We start from the raw sequence: 25,893 nt of genomic DNA on the forward strand, positions 1-25,893 counted from the left end.
TATGGCAAGCTCATCATGATCTGGGATTTAATTTTCCGGGTTCTTCAAATTTGGCAGAAGTACTGTTCTGTTAAGTAGTATTTCAGTACTTCACTGTGCTTTTGCCACTTTGCTGTGTTCTTTTAATAATGTGGTTTTGTGATGTTAAAAAAGATTATTATTACTACAAAGTAATACTTTGATTCTGATGTTCTATTTTCTATTTGAGCTACATACTGCTCTTTCTGCCTCCATGTTTTCTACTTCAGTGGGACATTTATTGTTTTTGGAAGTTGTTAAAATGATCACTTCAGAAGAGGTGAATTTGTGTGAGGACAGATTGGTCCTGATAATGTTATAAATGAATTCTCAATTAAAAGTAAACCTTTAATCTTTTTTTTATTTTTATTTAAAGAACTTCCAGTTCTCCATGAACTAAGTGAAGCACTGTGTGTGATCTGGCAATGTTACAGTGGTGGAATTCAATTAGTGTAACCCCTTGAAATTTTCATTTGCAACTTGTGTGTTTTGAGGTCTCGTGCCACAACTGGAAGACTGCTGTCTTCACTTTGTACACTGCTTTGAGTCTGTTGGAGAAAAAAACAACTTTTTCCTAAAAATATCATTTAATTAACAAAACAGAAACAGCCAGAAATACTGAGCAATTCAGGCAACATCTGTGGAGAAACGGCAGCCAAAGCAGTTGACATTTTGGGTTTGAAACCTTTCCTTAGTGTTGTAAAATATTATGGGGAACAGCACTGAGAAAACGAACAAGGAAGAGGATAGAGAAAGGGAACGTGAACTGAAATATATGAATGGTGTGTAGGAGATTATTAAAGTGCAGAAGTGAAAATTAGCAGGAGACACAATGAGAGCAATGAAAGACGTACGTGAAACCAAGAGACTGTGGGAATTGCTAAAACACATCAGGAAGAATTGGATTCATAGGAAACCAGCAAATCAGTGTCTATAGCAACAGCAAGGATGCAGACCTTCCTGCTATTTGTGTTCCTATAGTTAGTGAGGGAGAGGGGCATTAGTGGTGAGTTCCATTAATCCTTATTAACATCTTGGGCCACATACCCACACCATCACCCCCCCCCCCCCCACCCTATCCTTAACCCCACTCTTTACAATTTCTAGAATTGCCAAAATACACTTGTTGAATCACTTTCAAAAAGAAAATGGAAAATATGCTTAAGGTCTGAAGTTGTCATAGTGAATGTTAAATGCAAGAAGGCTACAAAGTGTCTGGTAAAAATATGAGATGCTGTTCTTCGAGTTCTTCGAATTTTACATTGAGCTTAATTGGAAGTATAGAAGGGCAAAGACAGAAATTGTAGTTGGAATAAAAGTAGAAGAACAACATAAAAGGAGCAGGAGAAGGCCATCTGGCCCTTTAAGCCAGCTCCACCATTTATTAAGATCATGGCTGATCTACCTCAGTGCCATTACTAGCACTATGCCCATTTCCCTTGATTCCCTTAATGACTGGAAATGTATTCATCTCTGTTTTGAATGAACACAATGACTGAGGTTTCAAGGCTTTACAGGGTATAGCTTTCCAAAGGTTCACCTCCCTCAGAATAAAAGAGTTGAGAGCAACATAGATCAGCTATGATCATATTGAATGGCTTGAGGGACCAGGTAGCCTACTTCTCTTATTTTCTTGTGTTCTTTTGAAGAAATATTTTCTCATCTCAGTCCTAAATGGCCTACCACTTATTCTAAAACTTTGTCTCCTGGCCCTAGACTTCTTAGCCAGGGGTAACATCCTTCCTACATTTTGCCTGTCAAGCTCTTTTAGAATTGTGTATGTTTCAATAAGATCTCTCTCATTCTTCTAAAATCTAGAGCATGTTATCCCTATCTATCCTATTTCTCCTCATGTCAAACCTGACATTTCTGGAAGCAGTCTGTTGAATCTTCACTGCACTGTTTTGCTTTGTTACTCCTTGCTGCAAGGATATTAATCTCAATCCTTCAGAGGTGCAACCCATCTGATTTGTGGAGGTTCTACCTAGAGTCATAGAGCAATACAGCATGGATACAGACCCTTTGGCCCAACAAGTCCATGCTGACCATGGTGCCGACCCAGCTTGTCCCATTTTCCTGCATTCAGCCCATATCCCTCTGAGCACCCCCCCCCACCCCCCATCCCCCCAATGTACCTATCTGTGCTTCTTAAATGGTACTATTGTACCTGCCTCAACCATTTCCTCTGGCAGCTCGTTCCATATACTCACCACCCTCTGCATAAAAAAGTTCCCACTAGGTCCCTTTTAAATCTTTCCCCTCTCACCCTAAGTCTGTGCCTCCTAGTTGTTCTGGACTCCCCTGCCCTAGGAGTTACCATCCACCTTATCTATGCCTCTCATAATTTTAAACATTTCTATTAGGTCGCTCCTCACTCTCCAAGGAATAAAGACCTAACCTGGCCAACCTTTCCCTATAACTCAGGCCCTCTAGCCCTGGGAGCATCCTTGTAAATCTTTTCTGTACTCATTCCAGTTTAACCACATCTTTCCCATAACAGGTGACTAAAACTGTACACAGTATTCCAAGTGCAGCCTCACCAATGACTTACACAACTGCAACATAATGTCCCAATTCCTATACTCTGGCCTGACTGATGAAGGCCAGTGTGCTGAATGCCTTTATTACCAACCTATCTACCTGTGATGCCGTTTTCAATAAACTATGCACTTGTACTCCTAGATCCCTCTGTTCCATTATCCCCGCACCGCCCCCCTGTGTCCTACCATTCATAGTACAAGTCCTATGCTGGTTTGACAAAGTGCATCACTTCACATTTATCTGTATTGAAATCCATTTGCCACTCCTTGGCCCACTTCCCTAACTGATCAAGATCCCCCTGTAATCTACAATATCCTTCTTCACTATCAACAACACTTCCTAATTTCGTGTCATCTGCAAACTCACTGATCAAACCTTGTGCATTTGCATCCAAATCATTTATATAAATAACGAATAACAAGGGTCCAAACACTGACCCCTTCGGCACACCGCTAGTCACTAGCCTCATTCTGAGAAATAACATTCAACCACCACCCTCTGCTTCTTACCTCTGAGCCAATTTTGAATCCACCTAACTAGCTGTCCCTGGATTCCATGGGACCTAACCTTCCAGACCAGCCTGCCATGCAGGACTTTGTCGAAGGCCTTGCTAAAGTCCAAATAGACAGCATTCACTGCCCTACCCTCACCTACCTTTCTGATTACCTCTTCAAAAAACTCTAAAAGATTCGTTAAGCACGACTTTCCACACACAAAGCCATGCTGATTCCCCCTGATCAGAGATTCTGTCTCTTAGAATTCCCTCCAGTAACTTCCCCACTACTGATGTCAGTCTGACTGGCCTGTACTTCCCTAGTTTGTCCTTGCTACCCTTAAACAACGGAACAACATTAGCCACCTTCCAGTCTTCGGGAACTTCACCAGTGGCTAACGATGAATCAAATATTTCTGCTAGGGCCTTCGCAATTTCTTCTCTAGCCTCCCACAAAGTCCAAGATGCACTTGGTCAGTCCCTGGGGAGTTATCCATCTTAATGTGCTGTAAGGCTGCAAATATCTCCTGCCTGGTAATATGAATTTCCTCCAAAACATCTCCATTTGTTTCCCTTATTTCTTGAGCAACCATGATTTTCTCCTCAGTAAACACTGAGGAGAAATATTCATTAAAAATTCCACTCATTTCCTGGGGCTCGAAACATAGGCAGCCCTGCTGATCTCTACGGAGACCTACTCTCTCCCTAGCCCCCCTTTTACTCTTTATGTAGCTAAATATAGCTACCTGTCCCAGAAAGTGAATGAGGGCAGTGAAATGAAATGGCAAATGAAAGAGAGCTTATTTACATCTTATAATGCCTTTAGAACTGCCATATATAACCAACTATGAGACTAATTCTGTTTTTGAAATGCTTCCAGTTTAGACATATGTGATGAGTTAGCCCGAAATATTTTACGAGTGTTATTGCATTGCTGGGAAAAGCGGAAGAGTTCAGTAAAGCGTTCACATAACATCGGTTTAATTTCCTTGAGTTACAAAAAAATCACACCATCATCAGCAAGTACAACATATTAGATTGGAGAAAATTCATGTAAATCACAAATTCATACAGTTGAGTTTGGGCTATGTACAGTGATGTCAATGGGGATGAATAGGCAGCTGCTGCACCTTTTGTGCTTACATGTAAAGGCACCAGAGAAACATAAGGAAATGCAGGGAACACTAAATTGGCTTATCACAGGAGAAAGCAGGCCTTAGAAATGCTGAAGAGTGGACAGGAAAACGCTTTTAGTTGGATAACATTAGAAGTGGTGGAAATTGCAGTTGTCCAAACGTAGATAATTTTTGTGAAGCATTATAAGATGTTTCAGTAACATCAAAACACGCAACACAAATGTAGTTCTGATACAAGATCATAAACTTGAAATGTTAACTCTGCTTCTCTTTCTATACATGCTGCCTGTCTAGCTCAGTTTTTCCAGCATTGTCTGTATTTATTACACAAATATATTTCCCTTTTGATCCTAAAAGGAAGAAATCAAGGCAATAAAGCTAGAAAGAAAATGAGAATTCTATTGCAGTAGATCTTATAATCTGCATGGGAGCTGACTCTGACTCTGTTGACTACTTATTACCAAGCTTTGAAATTTAACATAGCTAAGAAAATACTTCAGGCTGGCTAATCATGTACCATTGTATTGGAAGTATTCCAGAGACTGACTTTGCCACTTACGTGGCTACTTATGCAGAGCACAATGTTAGTCCTGCAGGCAGTATAAATATTTGCATCATATAATAAGTATCTGCATCATCACAAAATGAAACAAAATTTCAAAGAATCAGAAATGTTACGGTACCAAAGGAAGCCCTTCAGCACTCCATGCCTACCCCAATTCTTTGAAAGAACCATCCAGGTAGTCTCTCTCCTCTGCTTTTTTTTCCCCATAAATCAACAAAATTTATCCTTGTATCCTTCAAATCTCTTCAGATATTAATTATTGAACCTGATTCCTTCACCACACAGCCAGGGCATTTCAGATCATAATAACTAGCAACATCAGAAAAAAAGTTTTTCTATATTGCAACAGGAGGTTTCCTGTTAGATTTCCAGAGTGATGCAAAACAACCAGGAAAGGTGTGTTTCATTCCACAAAAAGTCAGTTTTGAGTAGTGCTTAAATGAACAGCTTTGCTCTGTATGCTTTAATGTTGGGTGACCCGTTGACATCAGTAAATGTTTATTTGAGAGCAAATGAATGGTGATCAGACAGCAAAGTAAGTTTATTCCATAATGTACTAATCTGCCAGAGTTGCCTCAGTGATAATTCAATTGTAGCAATTCATTTATGGTTATTTTATGTCTTATTTGTAGTAGGTTGAAGCTGTGTATTTCTAGTCTCACTGAGTGATGCAGCTATCTAAAACAGACTTAATTTTAATTTGATCTAATGAAAGTGGATTTCAAATATGGTTACCATTGAAAAGGACAGAGAAGTACAACGTCTGTCAGATTTAAAGGCATTGATGCTGCCATTACTTTTTGTTCATTGGCTGTTGAAAATAAAATCATGCAGATATTTATGCCCTTTTTAATTTTAACTGCTATCTTTAATTTGTGCTGTTAGTTAATTTATGAAAAATACAAATAATAACTGAAGATGCTGGAATCTGAAACAAAAACAGAAATTCTGGAAGAACTCAGCCAGTCAAGCAACATTCCAACATTTTTGTTCTTGTAGTTAATTTATGAAATTGACTTTGAAATGCATGCTATTTTTCCCTTAATTGAGGTATTTTGCTGTGCATTTATTATTTATTCAAATATTAAGGAATTTCAGCTCTGGTCAGTTTTGGAAAAATAAATTGATTTATAATTACTGCAAGTGTATCCTTTAACATACATTTAATTCAAAAAACAAAAGCCAAACTGAAACTTACTTGATACCTCTTAATTTTCATGGAGCTATTGTTGCCTTAGCACAGGTTTTGCTGACAATGCGATTGGATGCATTTAAATTTCACTTTTGTTTCTGATTTAGACATAAGTTTTCTAAAAATTAGGTTATATTTCCCACAGTGACACCTAATTTGGAAAGTAGCATGGTAATCTGGAATTTTGTAGTATGGATTAGAGCTGGCAGCTACTCTAGCAATTTAACAAACTGAATTTTGTTGCTCAAACACATCTGGAAGCAGCTGAATTTAGCTTTATGTTCAGTTACAATGTTATTTCATTAACAAAACTGGACATTGTGCATTTCTGAATCTATTTTTCTCTTGCTCCCATTTGAATTGTATTTTATTTCTGTTCATTTTACTTTGGTACATTTGAGAAAATAATTAGTGCCTTATTGGTCACAGAGGAACAAAAGAATCTCTGAATGCATTCAGTCTTTCTTTTGGCAAAGTTCATGTTTCTGCCTGACATTAGTCTTTTGAGAGAACAGAGTGAATAATATTTTGTGTGAGGTGAGGAAGTGTCAGACATTTTATTGGCTCCATTGTAGGCAATGAAAAATGCATCACCACCCCTGTATTTTCTGGGACAGAGATGCTTTTTTAAAATTTCCTCGAGAAGCGTTTTTTTCCCCATGTGCTATTAAAATTTACATAGGCTTAAATAGCAATACTAAAGCAAGGGTGAATTGGTTTTTATGTTGGCCGGGTGAATGTGTGGCAATCAAAAAAATGCTTGTATTCAAACACATGGAGCATCTGTTCCAATTCCCTGTTAATACACTTGTACCTTCTATTATACATTTTTTTCAGTGAGCAGGTATGGTCCCTTAATAGAACTGGAGAATGATATTGCAAATGCAATCCCATGAACTTACATTTACAGCAGGGAGTGTATTGACATGGAATCCACTTCAGAGAATCTGAGCGACAAAGGTAGAGAAATATCTCATTAGGTATAAAAACGATTGTGTGAATTTATGTGATGGTCAACAGGTACCTAGAGAGTTCTGCAGTTCCTTTAAGTGTATCTTTAGGATTCTATCAGAGTCAATAGAATAATTGTCTTTCAAAAGGTGTTTTTCTTCCTCATGACTGAATATTTCAAAGAAATTAGTGAATTTTATTTTGAAAATATCTAGAACATTTAAACCAGCCTTCAATCATAATCTCTATTAATAATATGGAAGACACTTAAGATTTTTGATATATCCTACATATTCCCTCAAATTCACCATGATCAATTTCTCTCATTAATAAACTTCATATTTATTACAATCAGTTTACCTTTATTGTTCAATCTGCATTCTCTAATGGGTCCCCAAGTATACTAACTCCATAAACCAGCTCAGTTTACTTTCCTTGGTTATTCTTTTCCTCACACAACCTAAATGTTCTGCCTTGAATGGGAGAATATATTCAATTCTAGTTTCCTTTTCCAGTCTTCCAAACCCTACCAGGGAAATGTTTTTCTCTTCATTATTCTAGCTTGAGAGGAAGTTGTAAGTTTGCTTTTAGACTTCCTCTGTCAATAAAATATGTAACCAATTAATCTGGCTGCTAACCTCTTTGTGTGAAGATTCCTTGATAACCTAGCAACCAAAGCCAAGTTTAAATGGACGCAGTCATCCCATCAATAATAGCTGCAGATGATTATTAAGTTAAGCACATTCCATTACTTCACACAACCTGGATAGAAACATCATCTGGATTTTAAATCACAGCCATACTGTTCAGAATTGACCATTATGGAAGTTAAACTTCATTGAATAATAACATTTTAATATAAATCATACCAAGTTCCTTCCATGACAGCAGTCAGAATTGAAAATGGAAACTTCAAAAAGTGATGGTTGATTTATTTCATAAAATTTAACCAGATTCTAAAATCGTCAACCCAATTTAGTAAGTTATACAAAGACATACTGTGATTTTATATTCAATGGGCTTTTATAATTGGGTGTAAGGAAGTGCCATATGATCTATTTAAAGTCATTTCATTCTACCCTAACTATGAGCTGCTTTGAGCTATTCATAGGTAATTAGTTGGTTAAATAAGCAGTGTGATTAGCAGTTAAATAGCTAGAGTAATTAGCTGCTTTCTGACAGTTTTTCTTGTGGCAGTCGGACTATTGTGTAAATTAATTTAACACAAATTTGAGCTAGTGGCAAGATATTAATTTTGAGCTAGTGAGAAGCCATTGGAGTGTGTGAAAGAGCAAGAGTTTGGTCTCAGCATGAATTCAGCCTTAAGGTGTCATTGTATGGAAGCTTTTTTTTCCCATAATTAATGAAAACATGAAGAGGCTAACAGGAGTTTAATTCTTGCTAGGTCTCTGCATTTTGTATCTGTGTCCATCTCTAGGAAAATAAGAACAGACCTGGTTTTCTGTCAAGCCATCTCCAGAGCTGTGCCTGCCACTTCTGCTTGAACTTTTGCTAGGGGCACCTCTGCACAGGGATTCCTTTGAGCCTCTCTTTAACCCAGTGGTATTGCCACTGCTATTCCTTGTGAACAATGGAGTACATGGTGGTTCCTTTGAGGTGTCTCCTTCAACATCTGTGACTGTTGAAAATGATGTAGTTTAAAGAGAAATGAGTGAATCTGGTGAAGTTCCCCACATCAAAGTAACAGATATGCACATCTGTCAGGTTAAAATATCTGAATGATTTGTCACTTCATTTCACTCAACATAATGAGGTTAGAGGCAAGGTGATGACAGGAAGCTTTTCTTCACACAAACTAAAAGTTGTTCAGGGAATTTTATCTTCCATTCTGAACTCCATCTCTGAAGTAACTGTTAAGGCTAGGTTGATGGATTTTTTTAAAATCATAGTTAATAGATTTTTATTCAGTGAGGGTAAAATTAAGGGACATGCAGGTAAGTGGAATGAGATTGAACCAGCCATTATGCAGAGTTATTATTAAGTTCCAGAAAAGCCGAACATAGCAAAGGATTAATATGCCTGATTCCATTGTATCCTACTGGAGACAGGAAACTAAACATTGTTTTACTACCTTGTAAGGGTATCAAAACAGCATTATAGGTCTCCTTAATGCTTGATATGAAAGTTGCTTAAAGATCAAGACCATTGAACTCAAAGTTTACAAAATAGCATTGTCAGGTTTCTCTGTATTTAAGGCTGCAACATACCTTTGTGAGGGCAAAGAATTCAGTTGGAGTGGTCGCTCCTTAAGTAGAACAGTTTCAGGGAAACAAAGTTGATAAATCCTGCTTATTCTGTGAGTAACAACGAACACTTATTTTTCAGATGTTGTTTGAAAAGATACAAAATACATTATTAATTTAGATACATCTGGAAATTCAGACAGCAACGAAACTTGATTTTGTTAAGGTATATTTATCATAGAAAGATATGCATTAAAATATTTTGCAGGTTCATTCTTAAACAAAGATTGAGACCTTTCCACATTATGGGAAGATGGCGACAAGTTTGGACAAAGAGGACTGAACAAAAGAGTAAAAAAAGACTGAACAAAAGAGTAAAAAAAGACTGAACAAAAGAGTGTCTTAAGCAGAAAGCCAGAGAAAAAGGTGGAGATTTTAGGAAGCTTTGATAGCTGAATGCACAGCAGTCACCAGGAACCAGAGTGGGTCAAGAGCCAGTGCTAGCAAAGGAATGATGTGTGAACAACACTTCCTAGTCATGCAGCCAAGATTTGGAAGAACTTAAGTTTATGATGGATGTGGTGAATGTTGTTGGGCAGGAACAAGTTGGAATAGTTGGGACTGGAGGCAGCAATGATGTGAATGAAGGTCAGTGTTATGGTAGGCAGTAGACAAAGACAAGGAGAGAAAAATTAAAGTTGTTTGTGACATTAATAAGAAGCATTTTGGTACATGGCAGAGCCAGAGCCCCCCCAACCCCTGCCCCCAAGTGAAGCAGTCAAACATTATTAAACATTTTAGATGTGCCATTAATTAAGCTGTCAGTTTGATTTTATCTGCCATCATAGCTCTTTTTTTTAAGTTTAAATGGTTAAAGTTTAACTGTTTCTTTGAAATGTAGTAATTAATTGGATATATTTTGTGAGTCCTAGAATGAGGGTCCCAAGCAAAATAATTAGGTACTTGGCATGTGTGGATCAGGTAAATTCAGAAACAGTTTTAAGGTGCTGGCAGGTGGCTTGTGCTCAAATTTTATGTGGTGAGACATCAATTTAATAAATCTTCAAGAGCTCATCCAGCAACCTTATTTAGGATAAATTCTTCATTGCTATTTAAAGCAGCACGATATGATTGAAATGAAAATCTTCAGAAATAAAAATGCAGTTTGTGACTTAATATGAAAACCTTTAGTGACTCTGATATTATACTGTATTTATGGATTGCTTATGGGAACAGTTGCAAAGATCTTAAGCTGGCATTCACAATTATCTACAAGAATGGTTTCCATTGCTTGACTACCTGTATATTTCTTAACTGTCCTCATTATAATCATGATGCAGAACATTCAAACTCTCCCTTTCCTCTCATTTGGCATAGAACATAGAATATTACAGCACAGTACAGGCCCTTCAGCCCACGATCTTGTGCTGACATGTTATCCTGTACTAAGATCTATCTAACCCTTCCCTCCCACATAGCCCTCCATTTTTCTATCATTCATATGGCTATTGAAGAGTCTCTTAAATGTCCCTAATGATCTGCCTCCACCACCTCTGCCGGCAGTGTGTTCCATGCACCCACCACTCTCTGTGTAAAAAAAAACTTGCCTCTGACATCCCCTCTATACCTTCCTCCGATCACTTTAAAATTATGCCAATTCGTGTGAGCCATTTTCGCCCTGAGAAACAGTCTCTGACTGTCCACTTGATCTATGCCTCTTATCATCTTGTACATCTCTGTCAAGTCACCTCTTATCCTCCTTTGCTTCAAAGAGAAAAGCCCTAGCTTGCTCTGTCTATCCTCATAAGACATGTTCTCCAATCCAGGCAACATCCTGGTAAATCTCCTCTGCACCCTCTCTAAAGCTTCCATATCCTTCCTATAATGAGGCAACCAGAACTGAACGCAATACTTCAAGTGTGGTCTAACCAGAGTTTTATAGAATTGCAACGTTACCTCGTGGCTCTTGAACTCAATACCCCGAATAATGAAGGCCGACGCACTATACACCTTCTTAACAACCCTATCAACCTACGCTGCAACCTTGAGGGATCTATGGATGTGGACCCCAAGATCCCTCTGTTCCTCCACACTGCAAAGAGACCTGCCATTAACCTTGTATTCTGCCCTCAAATTTGATCTTCCAAAGTGAATTACTTCACACTTTTCCAGGTTGAACTCCATCTGCCACTTCTCAGCCCAGCTGTGCATCCTATCAATGTCCTGTTGTAATTTAAAGCAACCTTCTACACTATCCACAACACCATCAACCTTTGTGTCATCTGTAAACTTACTAACCCACCTTTCCACATCCTCATCCAAGTCATTTATAAAAATCACAAAGAGCAGGGGTCCCAGAATAGATCCCTGTGGAACACCACTGGTCACCGACCTCCAGGCAGAATACACTTCATCTACAACCACCCCCTGTTTTCTATGGGCAAGCCAATTCTGAATCCACACAGCCAAGTTTCCCTGGATCCTATGCCTCCTGACTTTTTGAATGAGCCTTCCATGAGGAACCTTATCAAACACCTTACTGAAATCCATGTACCCCATATCCACTGCTCAACCTTTATCAATGTGCCTTGTCATATCTTCAAAGAATTCAACCAGGCACGACCTTCTCCTCCCAAAGCCATGTTGATTGTCCCTAATCAGCCTATGCTTCTCCAAATACCCATAAATCCTGTCTCTAAGAATGTTCTCCAGTAATTTGCCCACCACTGAGGTATGACTCACTGGTCTGTAATTCCCAGGGTTGTCACTACTCCCTCTCATGAACAGAGGAACAACATTTGCCACCCTCCAATCATCTGGCAGTACTCCTATGGTGAGTGAGGCTGCAAAGATCATTGCCAAAGGCACAGAAATCTCTTCTCTAGCTTCCCGTAATAACCTTGGATATATTACATCCGGCCCCAGTGACTTATCTACCCTAATGTTTTTCAAAAGTTCCAGCACATCCTCTTTCCTCATGTCGATATGCCCTAGCGTATCAGCCTGTTGTATGCCATCCTCGCAAATGTCAAGATCTCTCTCGCTGGTGAATACTGAAGCAAAGTATTCAATAAGGACCTCCCCTATCTCTTCTGACTCCAGGCTCATGTTTCATCTTTTATCCCTGATTGGTCCTACCCTCACTCCAGTCATCCTATTTTTCACATACGTGTAGAACGCCTTGGGGTTTTCCTTAATCCCACTCGCCAAGGCCTTCTCATGCCCCCTTCTAGCTCTCCTAAATCCATTCTTAAGCTCCCTCCTGGCTACCTTGTAGCTCTCCAGGGCCCTGTCTGGTCCATGCTTTATAAACCTTAGGTAAGCTTCTTTCTTCCTCTTGACAAGATGTTCTACATCTCTTGTCAACCACGGTTCCTTCACTGTACCATCCTTACCCTGCCTCAATGGGCTAAATCTATCCAGAACCCCATGCAAGTACTCCCTAAACAATCTCCACATTTCCATTGTGCACCTCCCCAAGAACATCTGTTCCCAATTTACACTCCCAAGTTGCTGTCTAATAGCATCATAATTCCCCCTCCCCCAATTAAATACGTTCCTATATCGTCTGCTCCTATCCCTCTCCAAGGCTATGGTATAGGTCAAGGAGTTATGGTCACTGTCTTGGTCATGGTAGTGTGGTGAGAAAGTCAGCAACTGGAATGGTAATTGTTTATATTAGTAATAAGAGAAATACGGTAGTGTAGCGGTTAGCATAATGTTATTACAGCGCCAGTGACCCAGGTTCAATTCCGGCTACTGTCTGTAAGGAGTTTGTACGTTCTCCCCGTGTCTGCGTAGGTTTCCTCCGGGTGCTCCGGTTTCCTGCCACATTCCAAAGGCGTACGGGTTAGGAAGTTGTGGGCATGCTATGTTGGTGCCAGAAGCATGGCGACACTTGCGGGCTGCCCCCAGAACACACTACGCTAAAGATGTATTACACTGTGTGTTTCGATGTACATGGGACTAATAAAGATATCTTAAGATATGTATTGACAACAAATTGGAAAGTTTTATAAAGCACATAAGTTTATTTGTACAAACCTTTAAAATAACTATGATGTTATGAAAGCACAGTATATTCTGGGAGGTTGGGTGAATGTTTTAACTCAATACTCATTGAAGTAACATTTGCCAATATTTACTACATGCTCCAACAATTATGTTGCAAATTTTTAAGCCAATTAAGCCATCATCTTGTTCCTTATTTAAATTCAGTGAATTAATAAGAATTTTTTTGCATTTGCTTTGAATAATACACTTTACTACTTTTCGTGTATATTGAATTGGTATAACTGATAAAATATGGTTCAAATTTTAAGCACTTTTGTGTTTGTAGGCCAAATTAATATGTGCTGAATAAGTATAAATAACTTCACCCTCTACAAATGTTGACTTGTATCCCCATCCCTTATATATTTGCCAGATTGTATGAAATGATTTCTTTTGTTGATATAAAGAAGATTTCACAGAGTAGGTTACATATTAGGTCAAATTCAGAGATGGAAAATGAAAATTGATGGCATATTCAGCTCTGAAAGAAATAAATAAACTGCAGCATTTTTTAAGAGCGAAGTATGTGTCAAGAAGTTTTATGGACCAAAAAGCAAGAATATTATTTTGCCCGATATGGATTAACTGAAAACTCCTGGTTTTAAAAATTAAAATGAAATATTAACAAATTATATACCTTTCCTTCAGAATGTAAGCAGGGAGATTATGGTACAACTATATAATTCATTAGTTAGACTCCTTTTGAAGTATTGTGTGCAGTTTCTGGTCACCACATTATAGAATGGACGTGACTGCACTGGAGGAACTGCAGAGGATGTTGCCAAGGGATGGAGCATTTCAGCTATAAATCTATTTTCTTTGGAGCAGGGAAAGCTGAGGGGTGACTTGATTGAGGTATGCAAAATTATCAGGGGCATAGATGGGGTAGATCGTGAGAAACTTAGCAGAGGTGTCTGTGACCAGAGGGCATAGGTTTTGGGTAAGGGAAAGGAGAGTTAGAGGGGATTTGAGGAAGAATTTTTCACCTGGTGATGGCTGAAATCTGAAATGCACTGCCTGTGCGGGTGGTGAAGGCAAGTACTCACACAACATTTAAGTAGTACTTCGATGAACACTTTCAATATCCTGGTCTGGGAAGCTATGAGCTGAGTGCTGTGAAATGGGATTAATGTAGATAGGAACATGATGACCAGCACAAGTACGGTGGGCCAAAGAGCCTATTTCAATGCTATATGAATCTATTTCTCTAAGATGTAGTGTTTACTGCAGTTCAGTGAGTGTTTTTTTTTGTTTTAGGTATGTGTTTAAATCAGTTTGTTTCTGAAATAGAAAATGAACATTTATAGTCAAATGGTACAATATTTTCCTGGTGTCCGAGACAATATTCCAGCCTCATCACATGTTCTTCAAACAGCTCAAAATATTCATTAGTCTCATTGTGGGTTCATGCTCTATATAGAATGATTCTTCATTTTTAACACAACCATTGCATTCAAAGTAATTAATTATACATGAAACACTTGGAGACTTTTGTGGAGAAATTATATAAAAGTGTCTTTAATTTTATGATTATATTTAAATTTTAGGAACTGAAATCTCAGAAGGGTGTTCATTTTCTTCTTTTGTGTCTATTTAGTTTAAAGGGGGGAAGGAAGTAAGAAGCTCTTCTGTTGCTATGGCACTCTGTATGTAATAGATTTCCACTGACATAAAACAATCCTCGGATAAGAGCTTTTCTGCAAAGCACAGGAGGCCTACATGTCAACCATCTGGAAATGACATATTCTGCTGAAGGAGATACTTGTGAAGTCATTTACAAGCTGCCTTAGTTTTGTTATTCAATTTCTTTTTGGAGATAGGTTAAGAACCATAGTTGCCTTTTCATTGCAACCAAGAGAATGGGCTCTGATCAGTCCAGAAAAAATATATGCTGCAGTGTGTAGCAAAGTATTTCTTCAGGATCACCTGCCTAATATTATTGTGGGTTCATATCCGGTTGGATAACCTATCAGTCTCCTGGGTTCTGTGGAGGACCATTCAAGTATGGATTACTTTGCACTCAAGGTAGTCTATTAAGCAAGAAGTCCATGGAATACACAGGATGCTTCATTATTTCTATCAATAGCGCTCACTTATAGTGGTAATTGTCTTTTGTGATAACTCTGAAGATGAACAAGATGGATAATTGCAAATGTTTGTTTTACAGGACCTTTCAGAAATGATGGATTAAAACTATCTGATGTAATGCCAATAATGAAGGAAAAAGTTGCCTTTGTATCAGGTGGGTATAGTTATATTAATTAACAGCATCCTGAATTATGAATGATTGAGTTGTTTTTTTACTGACTAGCTAAGTCTAGGAAGATCCAGTTTAATCCATCTCCCTGATGCTCTTTTTAACTCAAACTCATAAACAACATTCCTGTCTATAATTTGACAAAGAAGGTTCTAACTATAAGGAAAGAAAACCCAAAAGAATCAATATGCGTCATCTCCCAACAAATGCCCTTGTGGCTACTCAGCACTGTCAGTTCACTGACATTTCCAGAGCAGACATATTAAAAGAGGCAGTTAGTCTTGCCACTATAACATCAAACTATGCTCAGCTTTCCATTTGAAAAAATATCTGAAATCATTTGTATTCCTGCTTTCTATTAAACATGATTCAAATTGCAATCACCTTATTCACCTAAGACTCACACTGCAAAACATTAATCACCAAAGTTAGAACTTCCCGCCACCAAAAGAGAGGATTTAAAATGTGCCTCGGCATCATGCTGGGTCATGGTACTCAAAAACAATAGGTGTCACTTATTTTAATTGTCATTATTTTGTCAGTGATGTGTCAAGTGTAGACCAAGATGACTGAGGACTGTGCAAGAGAGTTGCTGAAAGAGGGAAATTTGGCAGCTGCAGAAGAGAGTTAAACATTAGTAGCAAACTGAATTGAATTTGTTGTCAAAGAGGAACTATGTTGGCAGGATTCATTTGCATTGAACTTAGAGCATGGTTAGATGACAGTTTTCTTTACAAGCTACCTACTGTATGACAACTGTTGCAATAGAATGCCTCAGGAGGAGTGGTAAAACAATCTAAATGGGATCTGCAGGTCTGATCTACTCATCTACCAACTGCCAGCTAGGAGCAGCTAGAAAAGAAGCACAATATCTGCTCAACCTGGTCCTTTGTTTTTCTGTTCATCTGTTCAACCTGGCTTTTCTGGAGTGATCCTTCTGGTCCCTGAAGCAGAGGATCCTTTGGGACACTCCATTGTTTCTGGTCCAATCCACAAAGTTAAACTTAAAACACAGTGATTGTCTTTATCAGCAAGATTGTACCATTCATTAGTGCTTACATGTTGAAAATATTGTCTTATTGCAGGTGGACGTGATAAAAGAGGTGGTCCAATCCTAACTTTCCCAGCTCGCAGTAATCATGATAGAATAAAACAAGAAGACCTCCGACAGCTTGTTACTTATTTAGCAAGTGTGCCAAGGTAGAGTAAAATATTATCTGTGACATATTTCAGCAACAAATCTATTAGGAGAATTTATTTTTCAAGAACCTAATTTCATCCATTTTCATCAACCTGCTTTACGTGGAAATCATTATTCAATCCATATTTTGGAATTCAGGCCTTGTCTTATTGGTTTTAATGAAATTAGTGAGATAACGTGAATGGTTTTAGGCAATTTATGCAGTGTTCATATGCACAGATCTATTTTTGAACCAATTATTTACATGTAAATTACGTCAATGGGCACATGGTTGTCTTTCCTGTGCAATGTTGTTTTGAATATTGTGCAAGGGGTTGGTGTGGCCTATGCATTCACTTTTTAATCAGGCTGTGAAATGATCCCATTTCATTATCTCAAAGGGCAACCTGCATATCTGTTTGAGAGAAAATAGGCAGCTGAATCCCTCTTCTAAAGAAAGATCATCAACCTGAAACATTAACCCTTGTTTCTCTCTCCATACATGCTGTAAGATCTGCTGATTGTTTCCAATATTTTCTTTTTTTCCCTCAGGGTCCCTGTTACATTGTTTTCAGCATAATATGTTTACAGTGCCACAACTATAATTCACACCATGTTGCAAGAGCCATACAGCACAGTTTGCTGTAAGAAGTGTCTCATTGATCAGCGCATCTGTAATCTTCTACTGTATGTGCTAAACGATCCTAATTTATACCTTTAGTGGCTATTGGCCCAAAGGATATGTAACTCACTGAGAGTTTGGTGACAAATGTTTAAGTTGTATTGTTGATTTTGACCATTTTATGATGTGATTGTTCTTGAGACATCTCTATGGACCTTTTCATATGCTCAAAAATGACTAGGTGGCCTATTGAATCTACATCACTGTGCAAAAGCAAAATACTGTAGATGATGGAAATCTGAAATAATAACAGGAAATGCAAGAACTACTCAGCAGGTCAGGCAGATGTTGTGGAGAGTGGAACAGAGTTAATGTTTCCAAACTTTTTTGTTATTTCACATTTCTGTGCACTTCAGTTTAATCATGCAGAGCTCTTTGGGCTATCCATGAGTCAGGGTAGCGTTTTTATCTCACCATGCACCAACACTGTCTTTGTCTGACACCCTCAGTTAATTTCCATTTTCCAAAGTGTTTAACTTTTGTATTTATTTCCAAATTTATTTAGACCTTATCAGGGTAAAGACCACTTCCTGAGGAATTAGGAGCCATGAAATGATAAAAATATAAATTGTATTGTTGTTATGAGAGGGATAGATGATAGTTATTTTATTGTTACAACTAAACAAGGGCAATTTAATGTTGCCTCTATTTTTTGATCACTATTTTCTGATTTTAGTCGGATGTTAAGCCAAACTCCCGTTCATCCTATTGTGGACATTAAAACTTTCGTCATATTGTTTGAAGAAATGCAATTGATCTGCATGAGCAATATTACTCCCTCAGTCCATACCAAAGAAATTAAAATATCTGTCATGCTATATTTATGGGACAATTATTGTATAGAATAGCAGCTGTGCTCAAATACTCACACTTGTATGATAAAAGATGTTGCATAATTAATGTTTGTCTATTGCAGGTCATTTTTCTTTCATATTGTTTCTATTTAATCTTTTCCTTCTAACAATCCTTAAAATATTTATATCAAAATAGAATCCTGCAGAACAGAGATGTATGAACAGAATTTATCTAACAATAAAGAATTTTGTATTGAAAAAAACCAAATCACTGCAACAGATATTCCTATCAGCACCTCTGACAACTCTCACCCACTGAAGGAAGATAAAGATGGAGTTTCAGTGTCCGCCGATGAAGTAGAATGTTCATTCTCATGGTGCCAAAGGTTTATGCTTGCTTGTACCTCATGAAGCAAATTTCCAATCTTAGCCACTAGCCAAGTATTTGAAAAGCCGTCCTTTTCAAAGGTGGAAAGGAAATTAGTTAACCATTCTACCCCAGTAGCCCAAATTTATCATATCTAATAGGTATAGTTTTGAATTTTAATTATAAAGCTGTTACGAAGGAAGATATTTGATTTTTAACCTGTGCTATAATCTCCACTGAAAGTCATAATATCTCAATTGAGGTAACTTTATGGAACAGGTACTTACTTAAGCACTCTAGTACTTTGTCCATTGCCTATTCTTAAGACATGAATATATTCCATTGAAACAGACGAGTCAATAAATAGGAAGTGATCATCAAAAATGAAATAAAAACAGAAAATGCTGGAAAATCTCAGCAGGTCAGGCAGCACCTGTAGGAAGAGAAATAATTGATGTTTTGGGTTTGTGACCCATTGTTAATAATGGTGGAACCTGAATATGATTGCAAAGACAAGGCCGAAGCATTTGCAACCAACTTCAGTCAGAAACATAGTGGTTGATTAATTTCAGCCTTCTGCTGAGATCCCTACCATCATAGAAAACAGTCTAGAGCCAATTCAATTCACTTCAGGTGATTGAAGCTGTCATCATACAGTGCAATCAAGAGGCATTTACTTACCAATAACTTGGACGACAAAATTTGGAAGGCTATAAACAACCAGGGGATCAGATCAAAGCCCTGCAGTCATGCATGATGATGCTGAGTTTGAGTTCTACCAGTTCACTTATTTTTACAGCCTGGTCCAAACTTCCAGAGGTGATGTGAGAGTGACTACCAGTATCTTCAAAGAAGCATTTGACTAAGCATTAATTAAGGAAATGTAGTGAATTTAATGCCAATGGGTATCAAAAGGAAATTGCAGCACTGGGCCAGAATCATAGTTAGGATAAAGGGAAATGGTTGTGGTTGTTGGAGGACAATCATCTTATCTCAAGACATCACCACTGGGTTTCTTCACAGCAATGTCCTAGGCTCAACTGTCTCCAGCTGGGTCATCAATGACCTTCTCTCCATGATGCCAGATATGGAAGATTTTATTAATTGTTTATTCTATGTACTACTCCTCCGAAGAATGAATGCAGCAGAATAATTGACAATTAACAAATATTTATACAACACAAGTGCCAGATACTGATCACCTCCAGTAAGAGAAAGTCTAGCTATATCACCCACAGCCTTGATATTCTACAGCAAAGTTACCATGGAATCCCCCATCATCAACATCCATCTGCAGGGTTTTTGTCACATCTTCCATTTTAAACACTCAGTCCCTCAATCACTAATGTTCTCTGGCAGCTGTGTATATACCTTGCACAAATGCATTCAGCTATTTCATCAAGTCACAGCACTGTCTAAACCCACAATTTCTACCAGTAGGAAAAAGGCAGATGCTTGGGAATCATCACCTGAAGCTTCCCCTCTAAAATGTATATTAATATGACTTGGAAGCATATTGCCAAAACTTCTTCGTCACTGAGGCAAAATCCTGGAGCTCTCTATTTAATAGCATTCTGGAACTACCTTGAAGACATAGAATGCAATGAATAAAGATGGCAGCTCACCAGCACTTTCTCAAGGACAATTAGAGACGGGCAGTAAATCTGACCACGCCAGTGAGACCACTATCCTATAAAAGTATTTAAAAAAAGACCAATTCATGTTAATGTGTGCAGAGAACATGCACTTCAATTAAAAACACAGTAATGTATTGTGCATCCAGGTAGTGATTCATAGTGTGAAAGAATGCAGTAGCACAGTCAAGGAGAATATCATTGATCAAAGATGAGAGAGAATTCATCAGCTTGGCAGAAGTAACATGATCCTTACCAAGCCAACACTAGTTATTATTTAATAGCTCACATTAAATACAATTGTTCTCCTCAGCCTTTAAGTTCTTAGTGACTGGTTTGGTGAAGTCATGAGATAAAGTTAACATTGTGGTGCCTCGTAGGAGAATAATGGAACTTACAATGAACAGTGGTATTAACTATCTTTTATGTTGTTCTGAAGTATAGAAGATGTCATGTGCTTCTTCTGAAGTTTGATGCATAAATTATAGACCATTAAGCTGATATCAGAAAGGCTGAAGCTTGGAGTTTTACTATATTGTTAAATGTAATTAAAGTCCAGTTTTATGTAACCTCACAAAATCACACATGAATTTCTGAACAGAACCAAAACTTTTAAAAAGTGTACATAAGTACTCATTTTTATTTCATGCTGCCAAATTAACATTGGGGAAGAGAGACTTTCTTGATATTAATACCTGAGTAGATTAGCTGTCAGTAGAAAGCTTTGATTTGCAATTCTCTACAATATTATTCCTTGCAGTAATCCTAGACATTAGCCTATTTCAATAACTGACAAGCAGTCACTGTGCACAAAAATTATATAAGGCAGTTTATTGAAGAAATAGGTACTTTGGTTAAAGACTTGCAACTCCTTGATTTAAGCAACATAACTTTATTACTGCAAGCACAAAATCAACAACAGAAGAAAATCATTCCTTAATTATTTTTTCAAAAATTGTATTATTGATAGAGCTTATAAAAATATTGGCAATTATACATTCTGTCCAATATATATCATTTTCCTGCCATTTTTGTTTTGAATCTTATTTATAAACAAGGTTGCTTATCAATTACATTTCAATGCCACAGTATCCATAGGAATTATGCCAAGAAAATGTGAACAGATAAAGTTGCTAAATCAGAATCAGATTTATTATCACTGACATATGACGTGAAATGTGTTGTTTTGCATCCGTAGTGCAGTGCAAAGACATAAAATTACTATAAATTACAAAAATTAATAAGTAGTGCAAAAAAAAGGAATAACGAGGTAGTGTTCATGGGTTCATGGTCCTTTCAGAAAACTGATGGTGGAGGGGAAGAAGATGTTTCTGAATCATTGAGTGTAGGTCTTCAGGCTGCTGTACCTGCTCCCTGATGGTAGTAACAAGAAGAGGGCATTTCCCAGAGGGTGAGGGCCCATAGTGATGAATGCCACCTTCTTGAGGCACTGCGCTGTGAAGATGTCCTCAATGACAGGGAGGGTTGTGCCCATGATGGAGCTGGCTGTCTCTAAGCCTCTGCAGCCTCTTGTGATCCTGTGCATTGGAGCCTCCAAATCAGGCTGTGATGTAACCAGTAGGAATGCTTTCCACCGTACATCTATAGAAATTTGTAGAAGTCTTTAGTGACAAAGTAGAGCCACTGGCATGCCTTCTTTGTGATTGCATCAATGTGTTGGGCCCAGGATAGATCCTCCGAGATGTTGACACCCAGGAACTTGAAGCTGCTCACCCTTTCTACCGCTGACCCCTCAATGAGGACTGTTGGGTGTTCTCCCGATTTCCCCTTCCTAAAGTCCACAATCAATTCCTTGGTCTTGCTGACACTGAGTATGAGGTTGTTGTTCTGAAACCCCTCTATCTGTCTTACTCCTGTACACCTTCTTGTTTCCATCTTAGGTTCTACCAACAATAGTGGTGTCATTGGCAAATTTAAAGATGGCATTTGAGCTGTGTTTAGCCACACAGTCATGAGTGTAGAGAGAGTAGAGCAGTGGCCTAAGCACACATCCTTGAGGTGCGCCTGTGTTGATTGTCAGCGAGGAGGAGATGTTATCACCGATCTGCACTGACTGTGGTCTCCCGATAAGGAAGTTGAGGATCCAGTTGCAGAGGGAGGTACAGAGGCCCAGGTTTTGAAGCTTGGTGATTAATACTGAGGGGATGATGGTGTTGAACGCTGAATTGTAATCGATAAACAGCAGCCTGACATATGTTTTGCAGTTGCTTTTGTGCTCCAAAGCAGAGTGGAGAGCCAGTGAGATTTCATTTGAACTGCTGGAAATCTGAAATTTTCAGTTCCAAAGAAAGATCATGGACCTGAAACATTATCACTGTTTCTGTATCCACTACTATTTCCAGCATTTTCTGTTTGTATTACTATTGAACTTTATTCTTTGAGTGGTTCTTCTCTCTAATTATAATAATAATTTCAAGTAAATATCATTCCTGCCACCCTTCTTTGAATCTAGAAATTCACTGTAGATTGCTGCTTGCATTTTTACTCATCTGTAGTCTGATGCTGTAGCACACATAACAAACCAATACAGGTAACAAACTCAATATCACATCAGTAACTAATGACCTACCAGTCAAATTCTTTAAAATGTATGTTTTAACTACTGGAAAAGATGTTTCAGCTGTGTATAATTCTCCTATCGGGCTGCTTTTATAATTGTTAAATTGTAGTTACATTAAAATTCTGATAATCTGTATCCAACAATTCAGAAATCCCAATGGTTTAGCATCTGGCTAACCAGACAATGCTTCCCACACTCCCTTCCCACTTAGTGGGACTCTAGTTCACATGGTCCATTCACACTCATTGGGGCCCTAGTTCCCATGCTCCCCTCCCACTCACCACTCTCAATTTGCACACAGCTGAGAAGGTAGTTGAGACATTATTACCTTTACATTTCTGCTGACTAGATTGGACTAGCTGCTCATATTCCTTCAGGACAATCTCCTTCTTAACCCCATCTGTGTTGCAACTGGACCCCAACATTTCTTCTACGATTCCAACTTCCTGTAAAACTCTGAGGAGACAATGAGATGTCCTTAACACTGGTACTGACAAAGCAACATATCCTTATGAATTCATGCTTCTGGAATGATAAGTGTGACTTGTGGATTCATCCCCAATGATATTATCCCCTATCACCACTACATTCATTTCCACTCTGTAAAGCTGAAAGGCTGCCTGTCCCACAATCCCTGCATCCCATCATCCCACTCTCCCCACCACCATCCCACCCCTCATCACAACCTTTATTCTTCATCTGTTGCAGAAACTTAGTTGAAGACTTCGGTGAGGCAGCCTATAGGTGTGCACAATTCTGTTTGGTTACACTGTCAAAACGTGTCATTTGCAGTTGCAAGTTTAGATTGGGATAATACATGTATTTGAAGTCAAGTGAATACTTAAATATATATTCATTTCAATAACAGCTTTTTCATATTCCAACAGTGAAGATGTGAGTAAGAGAGGATTCACTGTTATCATCGATATGCGGGGTTCCAAGTGGGATCTGATCAAACCTTTACTTAAAACTCTCCAGGAGTCTTTCCCTGCTGATATCCATGTTGCACTGATTATCAAGCCAGATAACTTCTGGCAAAAGCAGAAGACCAACTTTGGAAGCTCAAAATTTATATTTGAGGTAAGCCTTATGTTCAAAATTAAATCCTTCAACAATTGTATGACAAAGCTGTTCATTATTTGTGTTTTTTTTGACAGTTTATTGTTGCAGTAAGCATAATATTGTAAAAAGATGAGTGCAATAAAAATGAGGGAAAAATTAAACCACTAAGGCAGGACAGATTCAAAATAGAATCTGAAGGACACTTGGAAATAGTAGGAATGGGAGCTTTCCAACATTTAAACAATGTACAGGATAAAGAGAAACAGAAAGACAATACAGAGCTAGGAGCATAAATTTACCAATAAACATATGTTAATGTTAGAAATCCCTGGTTAAAGTCTAAGTAAGATCAGATGCTACCTATACTGGGAAAGGGAATTTTAGACAGAAAGAGCTGAATGTATTTAAGGGGACACTATTAATTGTACATGATTTAATGAAACAAACTGTGGAACCCAACATTAATTTTATTCGGTTTGCCTGAATTAGAACTTTGTTCCTACTTGTTTCTGAAATAAAGTAAGTCGGTGGGATTTAAATGAGGCCCAGAAATTTTAAAAATGCAGACCATATTTCCAGAGCATTTCGTGAGATTCTAATTCAAGCATGCAGACACATGCAAATTAAAAATATGTATGTTCACTGTTCTAACGTGGGCAAATCTGCCATAGGATACATGAACACACAAACACCATTCAGGTAAATGCTTACCTGGGAGCTCTCTGACTTTGACAAAGAGCCTCCAGCAATTTATGACAACTACTGCAGTTCCAAGCACTGTGTGATGATTTGCAGGTTACCTCAAGCAGAAAAGCCCCACTCTTGAGAGTTGCCCAGCTGATGTTGCAACTGAACTTGAGCCTAGTTGGAGATTGAGGATTGAAACATATTGCAACATATAGTGTGCTCTTCTAAATGCTAGGTCAAATACTCTCTCTGTAATTACTTGGTGGTTTTATCTAAAATAGACTGCATAAGCTGTATAAAACACTGTGTTGGTTCTATAGGATTCCTGAGAACTTTTTTTTCTGGGGGCGGCTGGTGGCAATTGTGTAGGGCTTTCAACATCATTCCTAATGTTTATCTTGTTGCATTGAAATGTCCTTTTTCAGACAAGTATGGTATCCGTGGAAGGACTTTCTAAGTTAGTGGATCCTTCCCAACTGACTGAAGAGTTTGATGGCACACTGGAGTATAATCATGATGAATGGATTGAGCTTCGACTGGCCCTGGAAGAGTTCATTAGCAGTGCCGTGCATCTGTTGTCCAGATTAGAAGACCTGCAGGAAATGTTGGCTCGGAAGGAGTTTCCCCTGGACGTTGAAGGTTCACGGAAATTAATTGATGAGCATACACAACTGAAGAAGAAGGTCATCAAAGCCCCTGTGGAGGAACTGGACCATGAGGGGCAAAGGTTGCTGCAATGTATAAGATGCAGTGATGGTTTTTCTGGAAAGAACTGTATATCTGGCAGTGCAGACTTTCAAAGCGTTGTGCCAAAGATCACCAGTCTGTTGGATAAGCTACACTCAACTAGACAGCACTTACATCAGATGTGGCATGTTAGGAAACTGAAGTTAGATCAATGCTTCCAACTTCGGCTCTTTGAGCAAGATGCAGAAAAGGTAAGATTTCATCCAATTAGTCTAACATATAGCTCTATAATTCAGCCACTCCTTCCCGTCTTTCTTACACATAACTTCCATATTAGGCTTTGTAAGGCAGCAAAGGACTCAACAGAATCACATGTGTTTGATTTTCTACTCTGAACAAACAACAAACTATACTTTGCATTGGATTGTAACATTTTGAAATTATTCAAGTTTTCCTTCCTTTTTGACTTCTATTTTTAAACATATTTATCACTGATTTTAATTTCGTTAACCTGTTAATCCATTTGGTAATTAAGCAGGGAATTTCCATGAACATTGCCTGTTAAAAAAAACTTAGAAAAGAATTTTGTTTTGAAACCTCTATCTTTGTTACACTGTATTATCTCAAAATTTATTTAAATTCATGATTTTCACCATTTTGTTATATTTACATGTGTAAGATATTACTACTTATGACAAGTTACATAGTTCTATTTGAGATTTGTGTGACCTCATGGAATTTAATCAATTTCAGATGTGTAACACACTGATAGATCATAATAATGCTATGCTGTGTAACCTTCTGTGCTG

At 38.1% G+C, this 25,893-nt stretch overlaps 1 protein-coding gene across 1 annotated transcript in view; it reads left to right on the forward strand.

The window, feature by feature from the left end:
• Positions 1-25,893, forward strand: part of LOC127574135 (kalirin-like) — a 500,886-nt gene that overhangs the window by 188,519 nt on the left and 286,474 nt on the right. The window contains exons 2-5 of the mRNA XM_052022913.1: positions 15,321-15,395; positions 16,496-16,610; positions 23,536-23,728; positions 24,823-25,335. Of these exons, the coding sequence (XP_051878873.1) occupies positions 15,321-15,395; positions 16,496-16,610; positions 23,536-23,728; positions 24,823-25,335 (896 nt within the window). The remainder of the gene's footprint in view (positions 1-15,320; positions 15,396-16,495; positions 16,611-23,535; positions 23,729-24,822; positions 25,336-25,893) is intronic.

The sequence above is a fragment of the Pristis pectinata genome, chromosome 1 (genome assembly GCF_009764475.1).
Source record: "Pristis pectinata isolate sPriPec2 chromosome 1, sPriPec2.1.pri, whole genome shotgun sequence".
NCBI lineage: Eukaryota > Metazoa > Chordata > Chondrichthyes > Rhinopristiformes > Pristidae > Pristis > Pristis pectinata.